The 17,168-nt window shown below is 52.5% G+C and overlaps 1 protein-coding gene across 1 annotated transcript; it reads left to right on the forward strand.

Annotated features, from left to right (window-relative positions):
* The first annotated feature begins 249 nt into the window (after positions 1–249).
* On the forward strand, positions 250–16,494 carry LOC118643974 (phospholipid-transporting ATPase IK-like). Its single transcript, XM_036282278.1, has 25 exons — positions 250–409; positions 863–954; positions 1,429–1,542; positions 2,654–2,755; positions 3,088–3,149; positions 3,719–3,791; positions 3,919–3,989; positions 4,442–4,524; positions 5,593–5,751; positions 6,079–6,167; positions 6,675–6,865; positions 6,965–7,359; positions 7,736–7,924; positions 8,003–8,133; positions 9,317–9,481; positions 9,619–9,730; positions 10,268–10,343; positions 10,567–10,657; positions 10,908–11,145; positions 11,230–11,453; positions 13,686–13,769; positions 14,296–14,529; positions 14,730–14,868; positions 15,068–15,195; positions 16,303–16,494. The coding sequence occupies exons 1-25, from the start codon at positions 250–252 to the stop codon at positions 16,492–16,494; spliced, it is 3,594 nt and encodes a 1,197-aa protein (XP_036138171.1).
* The last annotated feature ends 674 nt before the right edge of the window (positions 16,495–17,168 follow it).

Here is a 17,168-nt window from a genome sequence, read left to right on the forward strand (position 1 = left end):
GGAGCTGCCGGGGCCAGCGGGAGGGGGAGGGGCGGGGGGACCGGCCGCGGGGAGGTTCCACTCTGCGCCCCATGGCAGGGCCCCGGGGTCACGCTCTACTCGGGGCAGCTTGGCCCTCTGCACGGGCCTCGGGCCGGACGTGGAGCCCCGGGCCCACGTGCTCGGCCCACAAACTCCGACGCAGCCAGGCCGGAGGAGGTTACACCCTTCATCCTGGGGGGACCTACGGAACCTGGGCCGGGGGAGGCGATGAAGTGGCAGGTGACGTTTTGGAGAGAGCAGAATTCATGGACAGTGTCCGGCAAGGGCTGGACCGCTGGGGTGACCTTGGGCCCCTCTCCTCCCGACAGCTCCTTCAGCACCAGCACGGGCAGCCTGCCCTATGGCGAGGACCTTGAGAAGAAATTAGGTGCATGTTCCGGGGCTCCGTGTGGGGCGGGTGGGGTCTGTGGAGTAAGCCAAGGGGCATAGCAGAGGTGTATGTGGCTGATGAGGAGACCCCTCCCCAAACCCATTCGACAGACCAAGCATGGGGTGCTCCTTGAGTTAGGAGTAGTTCCAAATCTCATGACTGAATGCTAGACTCGGGATTTGGGGGCTGCAGACCTGAAATAGCTGGGCGAGCAGCCTGAGTTTTTACCCCCTCTGTAGGAGTGGACATGAACGGATCTCTGGGGCCTGTCCTCAGCCTAGGGACTGGCCAAGGGTGGTGGCTGTTTACCAGCTCCCACACCTATGGCCAAGAGCCAGGAGTCCCCAGTGTCTGAGCCCCCCCCCCCCCCGCCCATTAGCCCTCCTCTGGGGGATCATTAGGCAGTCTTCCTCTGCACCCCATGCAACTCCCCACCTTTACTGGCTTCAGTGTTCACTTGGGAGGTGAAGGCCAACGACAGAGCCTACAACAACCAGTTCAAGGAAAAGGCCTTCCTGTGTTGGCAGAGGAAGAAATACAAGGTGGGTGGCCCAGCCCCACTGCTCTCTCCTGCCTCCTCCCACCCAGCGAACCCCCTCCCCCAGTTTTAATCATGAGCGAATCACCAATTTGGTGCTAGAATTTGTCCTGTGTTTCTTTGCCTTGTTTCCCCTCCCCCACCCCAATTTATATTATAAGTTAATGCTAAACCTTCAGAGTACATCAGGCTCTAGCTAAAATCCCCTTGTGTATGTGACTCACTTTGGGAAATACTGGGGTCACAGCCCTGTCCCATGAGTCATTGCATCCAGTAGGGGCTCAATTAATGCTGGCTCAAGGCTTTGCACTCAGCTGGTACTCAGTAAATGCTGGCCTGAAGGTTTTGTATTCAACTGATGCTCAGTAGAGCTGGCTTGAGGCTTTGCAGGCATTGGGTGCTCATTTATTACTCATAGTGGTCAAAGGGCAGGGTGAGGCAGTCCTGGGCAGCACCCCCACATTGACTCTCACTCTAGGGCAACATCATCAACACGGCCAAGTACAATTTCTTCTCCTTCCTGCCCTTAAACCTATACGAGCAGTTCCACCGAATGTCTAATGCCTACTTCCTTTTGGTGATCATTCTCCAGGTAGGGTTTGGTGGGGGGCTGCCCCAGGAGTCAGCATCTGCACACAGACTATTCCTTCCATCTGCTTGAATTGCCTCCTTTAGAAAGCCCTCCCTGACCACCTTTGACACATGGCTCTATAGACACATGGTGGTGGGAGGGGTGTTTAAGTGTGTTTGTTTGTGCAGTTGTTTGGTTGGTTGGTTGATTGGATGGGTGGGGGAGACGGGGCAGTGTCTGGCTCCTCACACACTGGGAACACCCTCATGGCAGCATCCTCACTACCCAGCCCCCAGGGCCTGGCACACAAGCTGCTTAATATATGTTCAATGATGAAGGTACAAAAGTGCTTTTCTAGGTTCAAGGAGGGCACAGCCCCTCCCCAGGATGGACAGCCTTGGCCACATGACTGTTGGCCCAGCCCACCAAGCTGACCCCAAAGCATTAGGAGGAAAGAAGGGTTGAGAGCAGGTTCTCAGGACCTGCTGGGCCACTTGCCAGAACCTGGGTGGTCCTGCCAGATGGGCATCTATCTGGCCTGGGCAGCTCCATCTCTCAGTTGGGTGGGCAGTTTACAGAGCACCCTGACCCCCACCAAACATCTCATTCTGGTCTGACCCTCTGCTTTTATCCATCAATCCCATGAACATACTGTGTGCAGGCCCTATGCTGAACAATGGGGACCCAGCAGTGGCCCTGATACCAAATGTCATTAAACCCCATGGCAGGGCTCAGTGATGGGAAGGGGACCCACCTCCCTACCCAGGCTTGTCTGGGGTTTACTTGGAGCTCGGGCCTGAAGAGTGACTGGGAAAAACAGGGATACAGGGAGGGAAACAGTAAACCCCAGGCTCTGAGGAGGGAACATGCTTGGGGTTCCTGGAGGATGTGACATAGGAGCTTGGCATGGAAGCGGTATGAGTTTGCCAAGGAGAAGTTCCAGGCAGGGAGTGGAAATAGAGAGGCAGTTGTCCCAAGGTTTGTAGGGGGAGGTGGCTGGCCCTGGGCCCAGGTGCTTTGGTCAGGTGGGACACAGGATACCAGGTTGAGAGGCTGGGTGGGAAGGCAAGGGGAGACAATTGGGGGAAGTGTCCAAGGATGGCGGGTCGGTGTGACCCGCCCTGTGTGTCAGGCTGTCTTTACTGAGATCTCCACGATGCCCTGGTTCACCCTCCTCGTCCCACTCGTCTGCCTCTTCATCATCCGGGCCACCCGAGACCTGGTGGACGACATCGTAAGTGGGGTCAAGGGGCAGCCAGGGAGGGGATTGGGGGCAGGGTGGGGTCCTTGTCTTGCTGCCACAAGGTACAGGTACAAGTGCCCCATGGCCCTTTGGCCCTTGCTGCCAATAGCCATCATCCCTGCAGTTCCCCCCTCCCCCACCAGGGTCCCTGGACATATGTAGCTGGTGTTGACTCACTATCAGGGGGCTACATGTATGAGCTGGAACTGTGCTCTGCACCTGGGCCCTCACCAAGGCAGTGTGGGGGCAGGATGAAGGGGGCATGGTTGAGGTGGGCATGGCTGAGGCGGAGCCACCCCTCTGACCAAACCCTGTTGACTCAGGGGCGACATATAAGTGACAGGATCGTCAACAACAGGCCCTGCCAGATGCTGGTAGGGAAGAGGTGAGACCTCCGGCACTGTGTAGGGGAGTTCATCCTGAGGAAGGGGACTCCAGCACAGCTGTGTGCATGGTGGGGGGAGGAGGTAAGGACATATTAGGGAGGGGTGCCCAGCAGAGTACCCGGGACCTTCCATGACCCCTGGACATCTTAGTTGAGTCTGATGTCTGACAGCGATGCAGACATCATTATTTGATGCCTGCTGTCTAGCTGGCCTGGGGATGTGCCCTGTGATGGGGACAGAGTCTGAGGACCTGGTTGTTAACCCTTGCAGGCCTGAGAGAGCAGCTGAAAGGGGAGGCAGAGAAGGGCTGAGGGACTTGCATGCAGAACTGGGAGGGAGGGGGCAAGGTTAGGGAAGGCTGGACTTCCTGTGTAGGCCCCACCACCACCACCCACACAAAGACCTGCAGACGGCCATGCAGGGAAGCAAAGCACCACAGGGGCATCTGCAGCCTCCACCTCCTACAGATCTTCCAGCTTGGGAGTGGTACAGGAGACCAGGGGTTCCAAAGATGGGTCTGGTTGGGGCACCATCTCACACCTCCTGCAATCCCCCCGCCCCCCAACAGCTTTCTGTGTAAGAAATGGAAGGAACTGTGTGTGGGAGACCTGGTCCGTCTGCATGAGGACAACATTGTCCCGGTGAGCTGGTATCAGCCAGGGCCAGACCTTCCCACTCCTAGGGGGAGGGCTGCCTTCCTGCTTGTCTTCCTCCTGTCGCTCCTGTAGTGCTGCTTCTTCCCTCTCATCCCCATCCTCCCCACTCCAGGCTGACGTGCTCTTGCTGTCCAGCACGGAGCCCAGCAGCTTGTGCTACGTGGAGACTGCTGACATAGACGGGTGAGACGTGGGTTATCGGTAGGAGTCTGGGGGCCTGGGAGTCAGTGAAGCCTTCCCCATTCCCAAACAGCCACAAAATGTGGCTCCCCAAGCCCATGGGGATACTTAGGTCATTCATCCTGGAACCATGTGTGGGGTACCTACAAGCTGGCATGGGCAATAACATTAAATCAGACAAAGAGATCTGCCTTCTCTGCACCAACATTTCTGGAAGTCCTACTGTGCTTCAGATGTACCTGCGCAAAAGAGGGTCGGGGATCTAGCCTCAGCCATTTTGAAAATGTGCTGCGTGACCTTGGGCAAGGCCTTCTCCCTCTCTGGGCTGCAGCCTCCTGATTGGCAGCTGGTATGCCCAGTAGAGGCTCAATAAAATGTCTGGAAAGGGGATGGGGGTGCCTTGCCTGAGTGCTGTCTGTCCCCATCTCTTACCTCACTTCCCTTCTCATCACCAGGGAGACCAACTTGAAGTACAGGCAGGCCTTGATAGTCACACATCATGAACTGACCAATATAGGGGACATGGCTTCCTTCCAAGGTGAGAAGTGGCAGTTCATCCACCATCCACCCCCTCTGGGCCTTTGTCTGCCCCTCTGTACAGTAGACATGAAAGTTCTAAACTTCACTGTGTTTTGGGGGATGGTGATGGAATTTTCTGGAGGGAGGTAAGATAGCTTTTAATAGGCCAGCTTATCCTTGTCCTGTTTCATGTCCTCTGAATCCATGTAACAGTCGGGGTGTTTTGTTATTGTTACAAAACAAGTTGTACCACTTTATCAGGCATTACATTTTATTTTTTAAATGATCACATTAAATCAAATATTTTTCGTTGTTTAATCAAAAAGGCAGCCTGTTGTGTGCACAGAGACAGGGAACCGACTGGTCCATTGTATTATATTATTTCCCACCTGAAAAATGAAACATTTCACATTGTGGGTTACAAGTACTGTTTGCCTAAGGCCCAGCAGGGGATCCATTATTCTTTTCCTGTCTTGTTGTAAAGACAAGTTATTCTAATTGGTGCTGGAGCATGATCTTTCTCTCGAAGCACAGCCCTTTGCTCCTGACATTCAAACACTGGTTGCACTTGTTCTCATGATATCTGAGGAAAGCCTCACTTAGTGGCGGGGCAGGCACTGTGTACCAGGTGCTGGGCTCGTCCTAAGGTCCACAGCATAATGGAGACCAGGCCGGCACCTCTTCCCACAGAACTCACAGGTATTTGAGATACCACTGGCAGGAATAAATGTCTAGTGACCTCCCACGATTGAAACCAGGAGGAAGGGGGCTTGGTGGGGGGAGACCTGATCTGGCTGGAGGATCAGAAGAAAGGGTTTCCCCAAAGGAGGTGCGAGTCCTGGCACAGGGAACAGCATGCACTAAGGCCCTGAGGCTCTACAGCACGAGCTTTTGGAGCATCCAGGAGAGGAGGCTGCATGGTGGAGGGGTGGAAGTGCCAGTGGAACAAGTTTGGGGCAGTGCGAGGGTGTCTGGAGCAGGAAGGGGGATGGGGAATATTCCCCCCACCTTGCCTCACCCTGCATTGGAGAGGCATGGCCCACTCCCAGCCATGTCCCTCGGCTTCCTGTTGCTCTGTCACCCACAGGCAAGGTGGTGTGTGAAGAACCCAACAGTCGGATGCACCATTTTACGGGGCGTCTGGAGTTGGAGGGCAAGGAATACGCCCTGGATAGTGGCAACATCCTTCTACGTGGCTGCAAGATTCGAAACACAGACACCTGCTATGGAATGGTCATCTACGCTGGTACAGTCGCTCTGGGGTCACTGCAGCATGAGCTGTTCTTGGGAGGGTTGGGGGAGAACCCTGAAGTTGTTGGCAAGAAGTCACAAGGCCAGGGCTTGGCTGCCATGTGTCCGCCGCCATGAAATGTGGAGGTCCTGGCACAGCTTCTATGGAGCCTTGGATTCTAAAACTGAAAATAAACATATTGAGCCAGCACCCTTGTATCTAGATGGATGGGTGGCTGGGCAGGTAGGTGGATGGATGGGTGGAGGGGTGGGGTGACAGAGGGATGAGGATGAGGTGGATGGATGGGCAGGTGGACAGACAGATTGAATGTAAACCCTGCAGGTTTTGACACAAAGATCATGAGGAACTGTGGCAAAGTCCAGCTGAAGAGAACCAAGATAGATTATCTGATGAACAGGCTGGTGATCCTGGTGAGCTTCCTAGAGCTCCTGCCTGGGGTAGGGGGCTGGACACCGAAGAGGGAAGGGAAAAGTCCCAGCTGTCACTTTTCAGGCCTTAGTTTCCTTCCTCTGCAAAATATGTGCAACCTGATCCTACAGACAGAGGTCTGTGGGCCAGAGATTCTTCTTATAATGACAATATTTAAAAAATGTCTCAATCCTGACATTTTTCCAAACCCACAGGAGATAAAGTGCTCACCTACCCCCCATGGACGTTTATTTAACAATTCTTAACTTTTTGCCTAATCAGCTGTCTTTTTAAATAAGTCATTGTAATAATTTTTATAATAGTAGCCAGAAATTCCAGCAAAACCCCTGCAAGTACCCTCCTCCTAGGACAGCCAGGTACCTCCTCCCACTTCCCCTCCCCCATCCTGATAGGGGGGTTCCCATCTCCTGTTTGTCTTTTCACTTGTGGTATCTCGGTGCTGCCCTGGATCCCTCCATATACTCTCCTGTCTCCCGTTCACTGAGCAGATCTTTGTATTCCTGGTGCTGATCTCTATGGCCTTGACCTTGGGCTTCTGGAACAAGGTGGCAGAATTTAAGACCAAGCACTACTATGTGCCTGACAAGCACAGGTACAGCATTACCAGCGAGTCTCTCCTCATGTTCTTGAGCTTCCTCATTCTGCTCAGTGTTATGATGCCCATGGCCATGTTCATCATGTGAGTCCTGGGGCCTGTTCCCCACCCCCTCCTCAGCCGGAGAAAAGTGGGAGTTCTGGTGGGCTATGGGACAGGGCATGACCCGGCATGTGTTTGCAGAGCCGAATTCATCTACTTGGGGAACAGTATCTTCATTGACTGGGATGTGGAAATGTACTACGAGCCCCAGGACATACCTGCCAAAGCCCGCAGCACCAGCCTCAACGTCCAGCTGGGCCAGGTGGAGTACATCTTTTCGGACAAGACCGGCACGCTCACACAGAACATCATGACCTTCAAGAAGTGCTGCATCAACGGCATTGTCTACAGCCCGGATGAGGAGGAGGCCCCATCTAAGGAGAACCCCTACCTCTGGAACAGATTTGCTGATGGGAAGCTGCTCTTCCAAAACTCAAGTCTCCTGAACATTGTGCGCAGCAATGAGGACAGCATGGTGCAGGAGTTCTGGCGCCTGCTGGCTATCTGCCACACGGTGATGGTGGGCGAGAAAGACAGTAAGTGCTTCTCTTGCTGCCCAGGCACTGGGACTTCTGAGGTGGTCTTCTGGTCTTCGAGGTTGTCCATTCCAACACCCAGGGCTTCTGTCATCCGGCTTTGAGGGTGCTCAGGCATAGGGCTCTAGGTCTGTTACTGAGCTGGGAGGAGGAGGGTTATCTAAACTGGGATCCAAGTGCCCACCTTCTTTTATTCAGCTTAGAGGTTGACTTGCCCAAGAGACCATTGTCTTATCAATATTTGGTGACCACCCACTGTGTCCGTTTCTTCCCCTGGGCTTCGGATATGGGTGGTAGATCCTGAAGAGATAGCAGGCTCTTAGAGAATGCACCCCTCCCCCATCCCACTCCCATGGTTGGTCCCCTCCTCTGCCAGACCAGCTGTTGTACCAGGCAGCTTCCCCTGATGAGGAGGCACTGGTCACAGCAGCCCGGAATTTTGGCTACGTGTTCCTGGCACGCACACAGAACAGCATCACAGTGATGGAGCTGGGGGAAGAGCGGGTATATGAGGTCCTGGCCATGATGGACTTCAACAGCATCAGAAAGCGTATGTCCGTGCTAGGTGAGCACCCTCGACCCAAGGATGGCGGTGAGCAGGAAGAGGGAACACTTATGGTTAGTCAGGCCTCTCCCTCCACAGTCCGAAACCCCGAGGGCTCCATCTACCTCTACACCAAAGGGGCAGACAGTGTCCTCTTTGAACGCTTGCATAAAAAAGGCATTCATAAGAAAGAGCAGATCATGAAAGCAGCCACAGAAGAGGCATTAACTGTGAGTCACTGTGGGCAGGGAGGGAGGAAGGGTAGAGAAAGCAGATGTGCAGAGAAATGGCCTCAGGTAGGAAGGGTAGTCATGTACAGTTGGCCAGGCTGTGCTCTTCCCCAACACATATGAGCAGAGAGGAGCTGAACTTCATGCTATACCCACACAGAGGGGGACAATTTTTCTAAGTGACACAAGGGACCATCTGTGGTTAGGTTTTGGCCCTGGACCACCCCCCAACCCCGAAACCTCTCCCAGTCAGGCCTAGGTTCTGGGGACACACAGCCCCAAATCTTTTTTCTCCATGGTTGAAGCCCAAGCTTCTCAGCTAAGCTTTCGAGGCTCTGTCTGTGTCTACTGCTGGCCTCTAACTGGCTCTCCTTGCCTGCCCCCCCCCCCCACCGGGCATTTCCCAGGATCCCAGATTCTGGCTTGCAGTTTTCCCCATGCTCAGGGGATGTTTCAGGACCTTTGCACACACTATTTGTTTGCTTCGATGCCTTCCTCCCCTCTGCCACCAGGATCTTTCGGTCCTCAGTGTTCTACCACCTCCAGAGAGACTTTTCCTGCCGGACCCTAACATGGGGCTGACATGTCATGCCAGGTTACTGCTCTGTGGCCCAGCCCTGCCCCTTTTGGGTTGCCCAAAGGCTTGGCTGCGCCCCAGCATCACCCAGCACAAGGCCAGGGAGGTGTTTGTTCAAAGAATGTCCTGGGCCTCTCACTCAGGACTTCTCAGAGTGCCCTGCTCTGTCAAGAGGGGGAGTCCAGGGCAGGCAGCTGGTCTCCGACCAAGAACCGGGGAGGTGCAACCAAAGTTCAGGGAGCCATGCCCTGGCCAGTTTGGCTCAGCGGTTAGAGCGTCTGCCTGCGGTCCAGAGAGACCCGGGTTCGGTTCCCGCTAGGGGCATGTACCTCGGTTGCAGTTTGTCCCCGGCCCTGGTTGGGTCGTGTGGGTGGCAACCACTCGATGTGTCCCTGTCACGTCAATGTTTCTCTTTCTCTCTCTTCCCCTCTCTCCCTGCCACTGTATCTGAACAAAAAAAAAAAGGAAAAATGTCCTCAGGTGAGGATAAAAAAAAAGTCAGGGAGCCAGGCAGAGGGAGAGGGGCTGAGAGAACTGGCGGCTGGAGAAGCGCCCCGGGAGGTCAAGTGGTGACAAGGTGGTGCTGTCCACCTGGCTGGTCCCCAGTCCTTTGCCGAGCAGACCCTGCGCACTCTGTGCCTGGCCTACAGGAAGATGGATGAGGACACATATGAGGAGTGGCGCCAGCGGCACCAGGAAGCCAACATCCTTCTTCAGAACCGGGCTGAAGCCCTGCACCAGGTGTATGAGGAGATCGAGCAGAACCTCCAGGTAGGTGCAGCACAGGAGGTGAGGGGACCCCAGCACCCTGGTTCCAGCCTGCTGGGGACCCTGGATCTCCACTGGGGCCAGGGTGAGCTGGGTCCCTGCTTAGTCTGTTCCTTCTCGCCACTCCCCCTTCCCTCAAGCTGCTGGGAGTCACAGCCATTGAAGATAAGCTCCAGGATGGTGTCCTTGAAACTATCCATAGTCTCAAGCAAGGGAACATCAAAATGTGGGTACTCACAGGGGACAAGCAAGGTAGGTGCAGGCACCATCATCAGTCTGTCCCATTGGTTTGGGTTCAGCCTTGCCCCCCACCTTGTCCTGGGGAAAGGAAAGGGAGAAATGGGATGATTACAACTGCTGAGGTCCCCCACGCACCTCCCTCGGGCCAGTGCAAGCAGGGTCTGCATTAGCACTTCTGTGGGCTGGAGGCATATACACACAAAATATTTAAAATAACATTTTACAGCAGTGTTGGTATAAAAACTAATGGCCAGGCTGGAATACATATTTACTTTTTATTCTGATTTTTAAATAAATTAAGTCATTTTTGTGGGTTCCTAAAAGTGCCTGTGGGCCCTAGCATGATAGGTCTAATGATCCCTTGGCCCCTGCCTTAGACAGCCAGAGTGTAGACCTCTTTGCTCAGAGCTGCAGCTAAAGTCCCAGGGTTGGCTTTCATTGGCCAGCCTGGGTTACTACCTTTCTCTGAACCAATTGCCATAGCCAGGAGTGGGGCAGAGTAGGTGGGCATGGACCCTAGGCAGAGGGCTGAGCTAGGCTGGTTTGCAGAGACTGCGGTAAACATTGGCTTTGCCTGCCAGCTGCTATCTGGGGACATGCACATCCTGCAGGAGGAGGAGATAATGTAAGGAGTTGGGGGTGGGGGTGGATGAGCTGGGTGGGGGCAGGGTGAGGGTGGGGAATGGTGAACACCGATGGCTGCCCACATGTGGCCCTGGGGGTCAGCAGAGTGTCCTCAGCTTCCACCTAGCTGGATTCCCAGAGGGGGGACTGAGGCACAGCTGGGGCTAGGGGATGGAAGGAAGCTTGTGCCTGGGAATGGCTGAGCTCCAGCTGGGTCCCCGCAGTCAGATCCTGGAAGCCTACCAGGAGACCAACAGCAACCTGCCACAGATCAAGATGGCTGCCATGATCGTTAGTGGAGAGCTCCTGGTCAGTGTGAGCTCAGGCCTCACTGGGGGGGTTCCTGGACCAGGGAGGCGGCTGGGAGGGCAGCAGACTGAGGGTGGGGTGGACTATTAGGAAAACCAAAGAGAGTGTTATGCTAGTAGCCCATGTAATCAAGTCCAGCCTGGGGTTTGGGGCAGAAGGCCAGGAAGGAGAAGAGGCCAGTTGGGGACATTCACAAAGGGGAGGGATGCAGGCAGAGTGATGCTCCCTCTTCCCCCCACCCTCCCTTGCTGGCCAGGACCAGATGATGAAGAGCAAAACAGGGCTGGTGCTGCAGAATAAGGACAGCACACCCGAGAACCCTGAGGTGTGGCGAGAGCGGGCCTTTGTGGAACTGGCCTCTAGGTGCCAAGCAGTCATCTGCTGCCGGGTGACACCAAAGCAGAAGGCCCTGATTGTGGCCCTGGTCAAGAAGTACCAGAATGTGGTGACCCTGGCCATCGGGGATGGAGCCAATGACGTCAACATGATCAAGAGTGGGTGTGGGCACCAGGCCTAGGGGGGAGGCCTGTGGCGGCTGGGGGTGGCCCAGGGCCAACATGCTACCTGTGTCCCTGCAGCTGCGGACATCGGCGTGGGGCTGGCAGGCCAGGAGGGCATGCAGGCAGTGCAGAACAGCGACTACATGCTAGCCCAGTTCCGCTTCCTGAGGCGGCTGCTGCTGGTGCACGGGCGCTGGTCCTACATGCGAGTCTGCAAGTTCCTACGCTACTTCATCTACAAGACACTGGCCATCATGATGGTTCAGATCTGGTTCGCTTTGTATAATGGCTTCACTGCCCAGGTGCACTGGAGGAAACAGCCCTTTGGTTATTCTCTGGATGAGGGGTACTGTGCCATTCCTGTGGCCTCCAGGAGTGCCCGCTCACATTCTGAGGTCCTCATGGGGCAGGGCTTCCCCGAGGTTGCAAGGCCTGGCAACCATTTCTATGGCTGCATTCATAGAAGTGTAGAGTCCAGACAAAGGGAGGGAATGGTTCCTGTTCAGTGCTATGCCCAACATTTTCAAGGATGTTTGGCAGATGTGAGCTCTGAAGCCAGGGCAGGGCAGCAGATGCTCCAAAGGGTAGACCCTTCTAGGGCAAAGAGGGAACGCTTCAACCCAAGAGAAAATAAGACTCAGGGGGCTGGGTTTCTGACTTCAAGACATTTTTGACAGTATCATGGTGAAGAACAGATGTGTCTCCTGGAGCCTTACAAGGGTCAGAGGGTGATGATTTCCCATGAGTGTAAGGAAATTGTGAGAAAATAGACAGCCACGATAGGGAATATGCTTTCTGTCACTGATACCCAGGCATTGGAGAGGGAGCTTTACTAGAGGGCATCCTTGAATAAGCATGTATTGTTTGTTATACTTTTTTATTAATATTTTATTATTTTAGATGCTGCTGTGCATTGAATTTGTTTTCTTAATTCTCTTTTGGGATTGCTTATTGCTGGTGTGTAGAAACATACATGGAATTTTGTGTGTTGGTCTGTGCCCTGCAAATTTGCTCAATTCTATTGGCTCTAGGAGATGTCTAGTGGATATTTTTAGATTTTCTGCATGTCATATATAAATAGAGATAGTGTTTTCCCTTTCTTTCTCTATAATTTGGATACCTTTTATTTCCTCTTATCTAATTGCTCTGGCTAGAACTCCCAGTGAGCTGGTGAGGGCTGGCATCCATGTTTTGTTCCTGATCTTAGCTAGGAGAGTGTTCAGTCTTTTCCTCTTTGTTAACTGCAATTCTTCTGTAGGAAGAACCAGTCGGTCCTTCTCCTTCATTTATTTACAAAATTACTTATTTGTATCAGTATGGACTCCTGGTTATTTTTTATTGTGTATTTCATTGCTCTGTTCATCCCCACTTTGTCCTTTTGATATGGACCTGTATTTTGCCTGAGTATATCTTCATTTTCTGGTGCTACAAGAGGGTCCAGGCTAATTTGGTTCTTTCCTTGCCCCAACCCTGGAATCAGCCACTCCCATAAGAAGCCGTGAAAGGATAGTGTTAGACACCAAGAGCTAAGTGCTTTGTCTGCTCATTGCTACTGGGGTGCTATTACCTTTCAGTAGACAGAGCTAGGAAATGTACACGTATTAGCCCATAGATAGGCACACATCTGTATGTCTATTTCTATTTATATGTCTATCCATCTGTCTACCTTGTGTATATTAAAAAACTATGAATTCACACTGATACTTCTGATTCCAGTCCTGCAGGACAAGGCTCAGCTTAGCCTTTCCCAGGTACTCATTTATGTCTCTTTCCCTCCAGCAGTGAGAAACTTGATTATTGTAAAATTCTTGACCATTGCTTATTTGCACCACACACAGAATGCACATAAGTTGGGTTTTGGGCCCTGGCCGATGTGGCTCAGTTGGCTGTCATCCTGTGCACCCAAAGGTTGCCGGTTTGATTCCCAGTCAAGGAATATAGCCGGGTTGCAAGCTCAATCCCTGGTGGGGGGCCTTCAGGGGGTAGCCAGTCGATGTTTCACTCTCACATCAATGTTTCTCCCTCTCTCTCCCTTCTTCGTTCTCTAAAAGTCTAAAATATTTTTTTTTTAATTAGAAAGATAAAAGGTTTTTGGAACTGAGCCATCAGTTCCCCTTCCCCATATTTTAACTGGACTGGATTCATGCATTGGGAAGGGAGTTAGTTGGGTGCATTGTCTAGTGGAGTCTCTTCCAACTCTTTTACCCATCAGTGACTCCCTAAATCTAAAATGACCAAAATCCACTTTTTTAGCCATGTTTCCTTGTGTAGTTCTTTATTTGCAGCTCTCAAAACAAATACTCAAAGGTGCCGTTTTAAAAGAATTAGATCTTGCTACTCTCAGCTTTTGAATCTTCCAGCCACGCTTAACCCAACCCTTGATTATAACATACTTTTCTAACTTACCAGGAATCTCCCCAGGTGCAGAGGTAGCTTGGGAGGGTCTCTTCAGGTAAAGGGCATTTTTGTTTCCTGCCATTTGGCATCTGAAGGATGACCACTAACCATATTCTCCCTTCCCCTCCCCTGCCTAGCCTCTGTATGGAGGCTGGTTCTTAGCGCTCTTCAACCTGCTGTACACCACCCTCCCAGTTCTGTACATTGGGCTCTTTGAGCAGGTGAGCAGACCAAGGACTTGCCTCCTCCGTCCCTGTACATGATCCTGTCTCTGCCCCAAATTCTCCCCTTGGGGTGGGAAGGAGTGGGCTGAAGGGTGGTTCTGGGAGATTACTACCATGAAGCTGTTCCCACTAGAGCCCGACCTAATAGTGGGTAGAGCCCTCTTGCCCAGCTATGATGTTTCTCCTGTTTACCCTGCCTTCCTTCCAGAGAGGGGTCTAGTTAAGGGATCCAGATAGGGCAGACAGTCCAGTAGAACTTTTAGGGTGATAGAAGTGCCTCATGCCTATGTTGTCCAGACAGAAGCCACAGGCCACAGGTGGTTAGTGATAAGCACTTGAGGTGTGCCTGGTGTGACTTGAGGAATGGGACTTTACATTTTTTTTAAGTGTTTAAACTGTGGTAAAACACCGGTAATAAAATTCACCATCTCACCATTCTCACGTGCATGGTTCAGACATGCCAAGCGTGAATGTTGCTGTGAAACCAATCTCCAGAATCCCTCTATTCCTGCCCCCACCCCAGGACGTCAGTGATGAGCAGAGCCTGGAGCTGCCGGAGCTGTACATAGCTGGCCAGAAGGACAAGCTCTTCAACTACTGGGTCTTCTTCCAAGCCATGGTCCATGGCATTGCCACCTCCCTGGTCAACTTCTTCATGACCCTATGGATCAGCCATGACATTATTGAGCCCCTCAGCGACTTTCAGTCTTTTTCCTCAGTCATGTCCCTGTCAGGCGTGCTGTCTGTCACCATGGAGGTAGGCAGGGACCATGGAGGTAGGCAGGGCTGCTGCCCATTCCACCCCCAGTGAGACCTTGGACATGAGCTATGAAGGTCTCATCACCTGGTGACCCTGCCTGAAAGACCTTAGCAAGTGTTGCCCTTCAACTTCCTCCACATAGCCTTGCCTGGAGTTCTGGCCCCTGGGCTTAATAAACCTCCTTTTTTCCCATCCAGGTCATCATCATCATCAGGTACTGGACGGTTTTGACTGTGCTGGCCATTTTCTTCAGCCTCTGCTTCTACACTGTCATAACTTGGACCAGCCAGAGCTTGTTTCTCTTCAAAATCTCCCCCCAGAACTTCCCTCTTCTGTGTGAGCCCCCCAGCAGGGGACTGGGCGGCAGCCCTGGAGATGGGTGGGACCTGTGTCTTAGGGGAATTCGCACAAAGGCATCCTGTGCGGGAAGGGTGATGAAGGAGGTGGGGTGTTGGGTCGGGAATAGGGGGCCTGGAGCAGGCTCTGGGAAGGCTCCACCCTGGGCCAGGACATGACCCTGCCCTGTCCCTTCCAGATGCTGACCGAAACATACTGTCTCACCCCGCCATCCTGCTGGTGGTTCTGCTAAATGTGTCATTAAACACCCTGCCTGTACTTGCCTTTCGTGTCATTTACCAAGCCCTCAAGCAACCACTTCCCAAGGTGAGGGTGGCTGGGGTTCCCATTGCACATTACAGGAAGAAGGGACTCCAAGGAGATGCAGAGCTGGGGGTCGGGGGTTGGAGACCCAGATGCACATCCAGTGACCTCAGTGGTGGGGAGCAAATACCAGGCCCTGGGACCCTAGGGAGGAAACTACTTTTTTTAGGGTGGAGGCAGCCAGCCTAGTTCCAGTGCTGACATCATCAGACTTTCACCACGAATTATTTAGGACTTGGGGGTTATGATGACAGAAATTACCTGGAAAAGGTTTAAGCAAAAGGGGGTTAGCTTAGAACCACCCCCCTCCCTGTACATCAATAGTTAAATGGATAAACACAGTATGAGGATCATCCACATGGTGGAATATTATTCAGCTTTTAAAAACAAGGAAATTCTGACCCCTGCTGCAATGTGGATGAACCTTGAGGACATTATAGTCAGTGACATAAGCCAGTCACAAAAGGACAGTACTGTGTGATTCCACTCATAGGAGGCAGTCCCTAGAGGAGTCAGATTCATAGAAACGGAAAGGAGATAGTGAGAGCCAGGGGCTGGGGGAGTTCGTGTTTAATGGGGACAGTGTCAGTTTGGGAAGACGAGTTTTGCAGATGGATGGGAGGTGTGATGGTTGCACAGCAATGTGAATAAGTGTGCTTAATGCGACCAAGGTGTACACTTAAAAATGATTAAAATGGGACAGTTGAGTCTATTTTACCACAATGAAAGAAGGGTGGGGGGGACTTACTGGCTCAGGTAACAGAAACCTATAAGGACCATTTGCAGCTGGGATGCACTGCAGAATTAACTAGAATAGTGAACCAAGTTATGGCCACAGACTTACCATGTTCTGCCACACAGGCTGGAGATGTATATGCCCCATGGTTAACTTAAGGTGCCTGGTAGCTGATCCAGAGTCCGGTTCCAGGAAGGACTTCAGTTGGGTCAACTTGGGTAGGGAAGAGCCTGGCCAATGAATGGTGGCCAAGGGTTCTGAATGGCCCCCACCGGGAGCAGGTGACCTGAGAGCAATTCACACAGTGTGGGAGACTGATCACCCTTGTTTGCCCCTTTGCTCTGCAGGAAGGGGAGGAGGAAGTGGAGGAGGAGGAGGAAGAAGAGGTCCCAAGTGAGGAAATCATTTTGCCACCACGTGCCCGGCGCTCCAGTTATGCTTTCTCCCACCAAGAAGGCTATGCAAGCCTCATTACACAGGGCACAATTCTGCGGTCGTCACCAGGGGTCCACATACAGTCAAACACAATGACATCTGATGAAGAACGGTCCATGAGCTTCGAGTGACCCTGATACCAGTGGAAGATGTCGTTCCTGGGGTAGAATAGGGTCTAGCACCGAAGGGGGACGGTGTCCTCTAGGACATGCAGTTCACTTTTGTGATGAGCTCGCTCCCCTTGACTGTGGAAGGGCAGTCCTTTTTTTTGCTTTTCCTTTTTGGTATGACAAAATTTTATTAGGCCATGAAGTCTATAAATTAATACTGTTTTGAGTTAGTCAAATGCACTCTTGAATATATATTTCCAGTGTTTGGTCAAGTTAACCAAATGTCTATTTTTGTGTAACTCTTACACAGTATAGATTCCATTAATGTCATCACTCATGTAAGTATTAAAAATGTGTGTTCTTCTAAGTCTTTACAACACTCTGTGAGGTGGTAGGTGGTATCGACTCCTGCAGCTGGGGAGGTCTAGGCCCGGAAAGGTGAGGGAGGTGGCCCCGCCAAAGCCTCGTGGCAGGGTGAGGTGTGTGGCGTGGCAGGGCCCTGCCTTCATATTCCACACCCCCGCGCCACTACAGAACCGCGTGGACGGCTCTCAGTGAGACCAAGTTCCAGTCGAGTCCAGAATTAAAGAAGGGTCTTGAAAGAGTTTATGTTTCTCATAAAGCCAACCACTCTCCCTAATCTTGAAATAAACAAAAATATGACTAAATGTCAGTTGGGATTATTTGCTTTAATT

This window comes from Molossus molossus, unplaced genomic scaffold (assembly GCF_014108415.1).
Source record: "Molossus molossus isolate mMolMol1 unplaced genomic scaffold, mMolMol1.p scaffold_m16_p_4, whole genome shotgun sequence".
Lineage (NCBI taxonomy): Eukaryota > Metazoa > Chordata > Mammalia > Chiroptera > Molossidae > Molossus > Molossus molossus.

What these genes read in the sequence shown, in the direction of transcription:
- LOC118643974 (XM_036282278.1), top strand. Translation starts at nt 250, where the DNA reads ATGAAGTGGCAGGTGACGTTTTGGAGAGAGCAGAATTCATGGACAGTG. An exon ending in GAGACCTGGTGGACGACATC is followed by an intron (nt 2,756 to 3,087) that starts GTAAGTGGGGTC and finishes CTGTTGACTCAG; the next exon opens with GGGCGACATATAAGTGACAG. An exon ending in CCCATGGCCATGTTCATCAT is followed by an intron (nt 6,866 to 6,964) that starts GTGAGTCCTGGG and finishes ATGTGTTTGCAG; the next exon opens with AGCCGAATTCATCTACTTGG.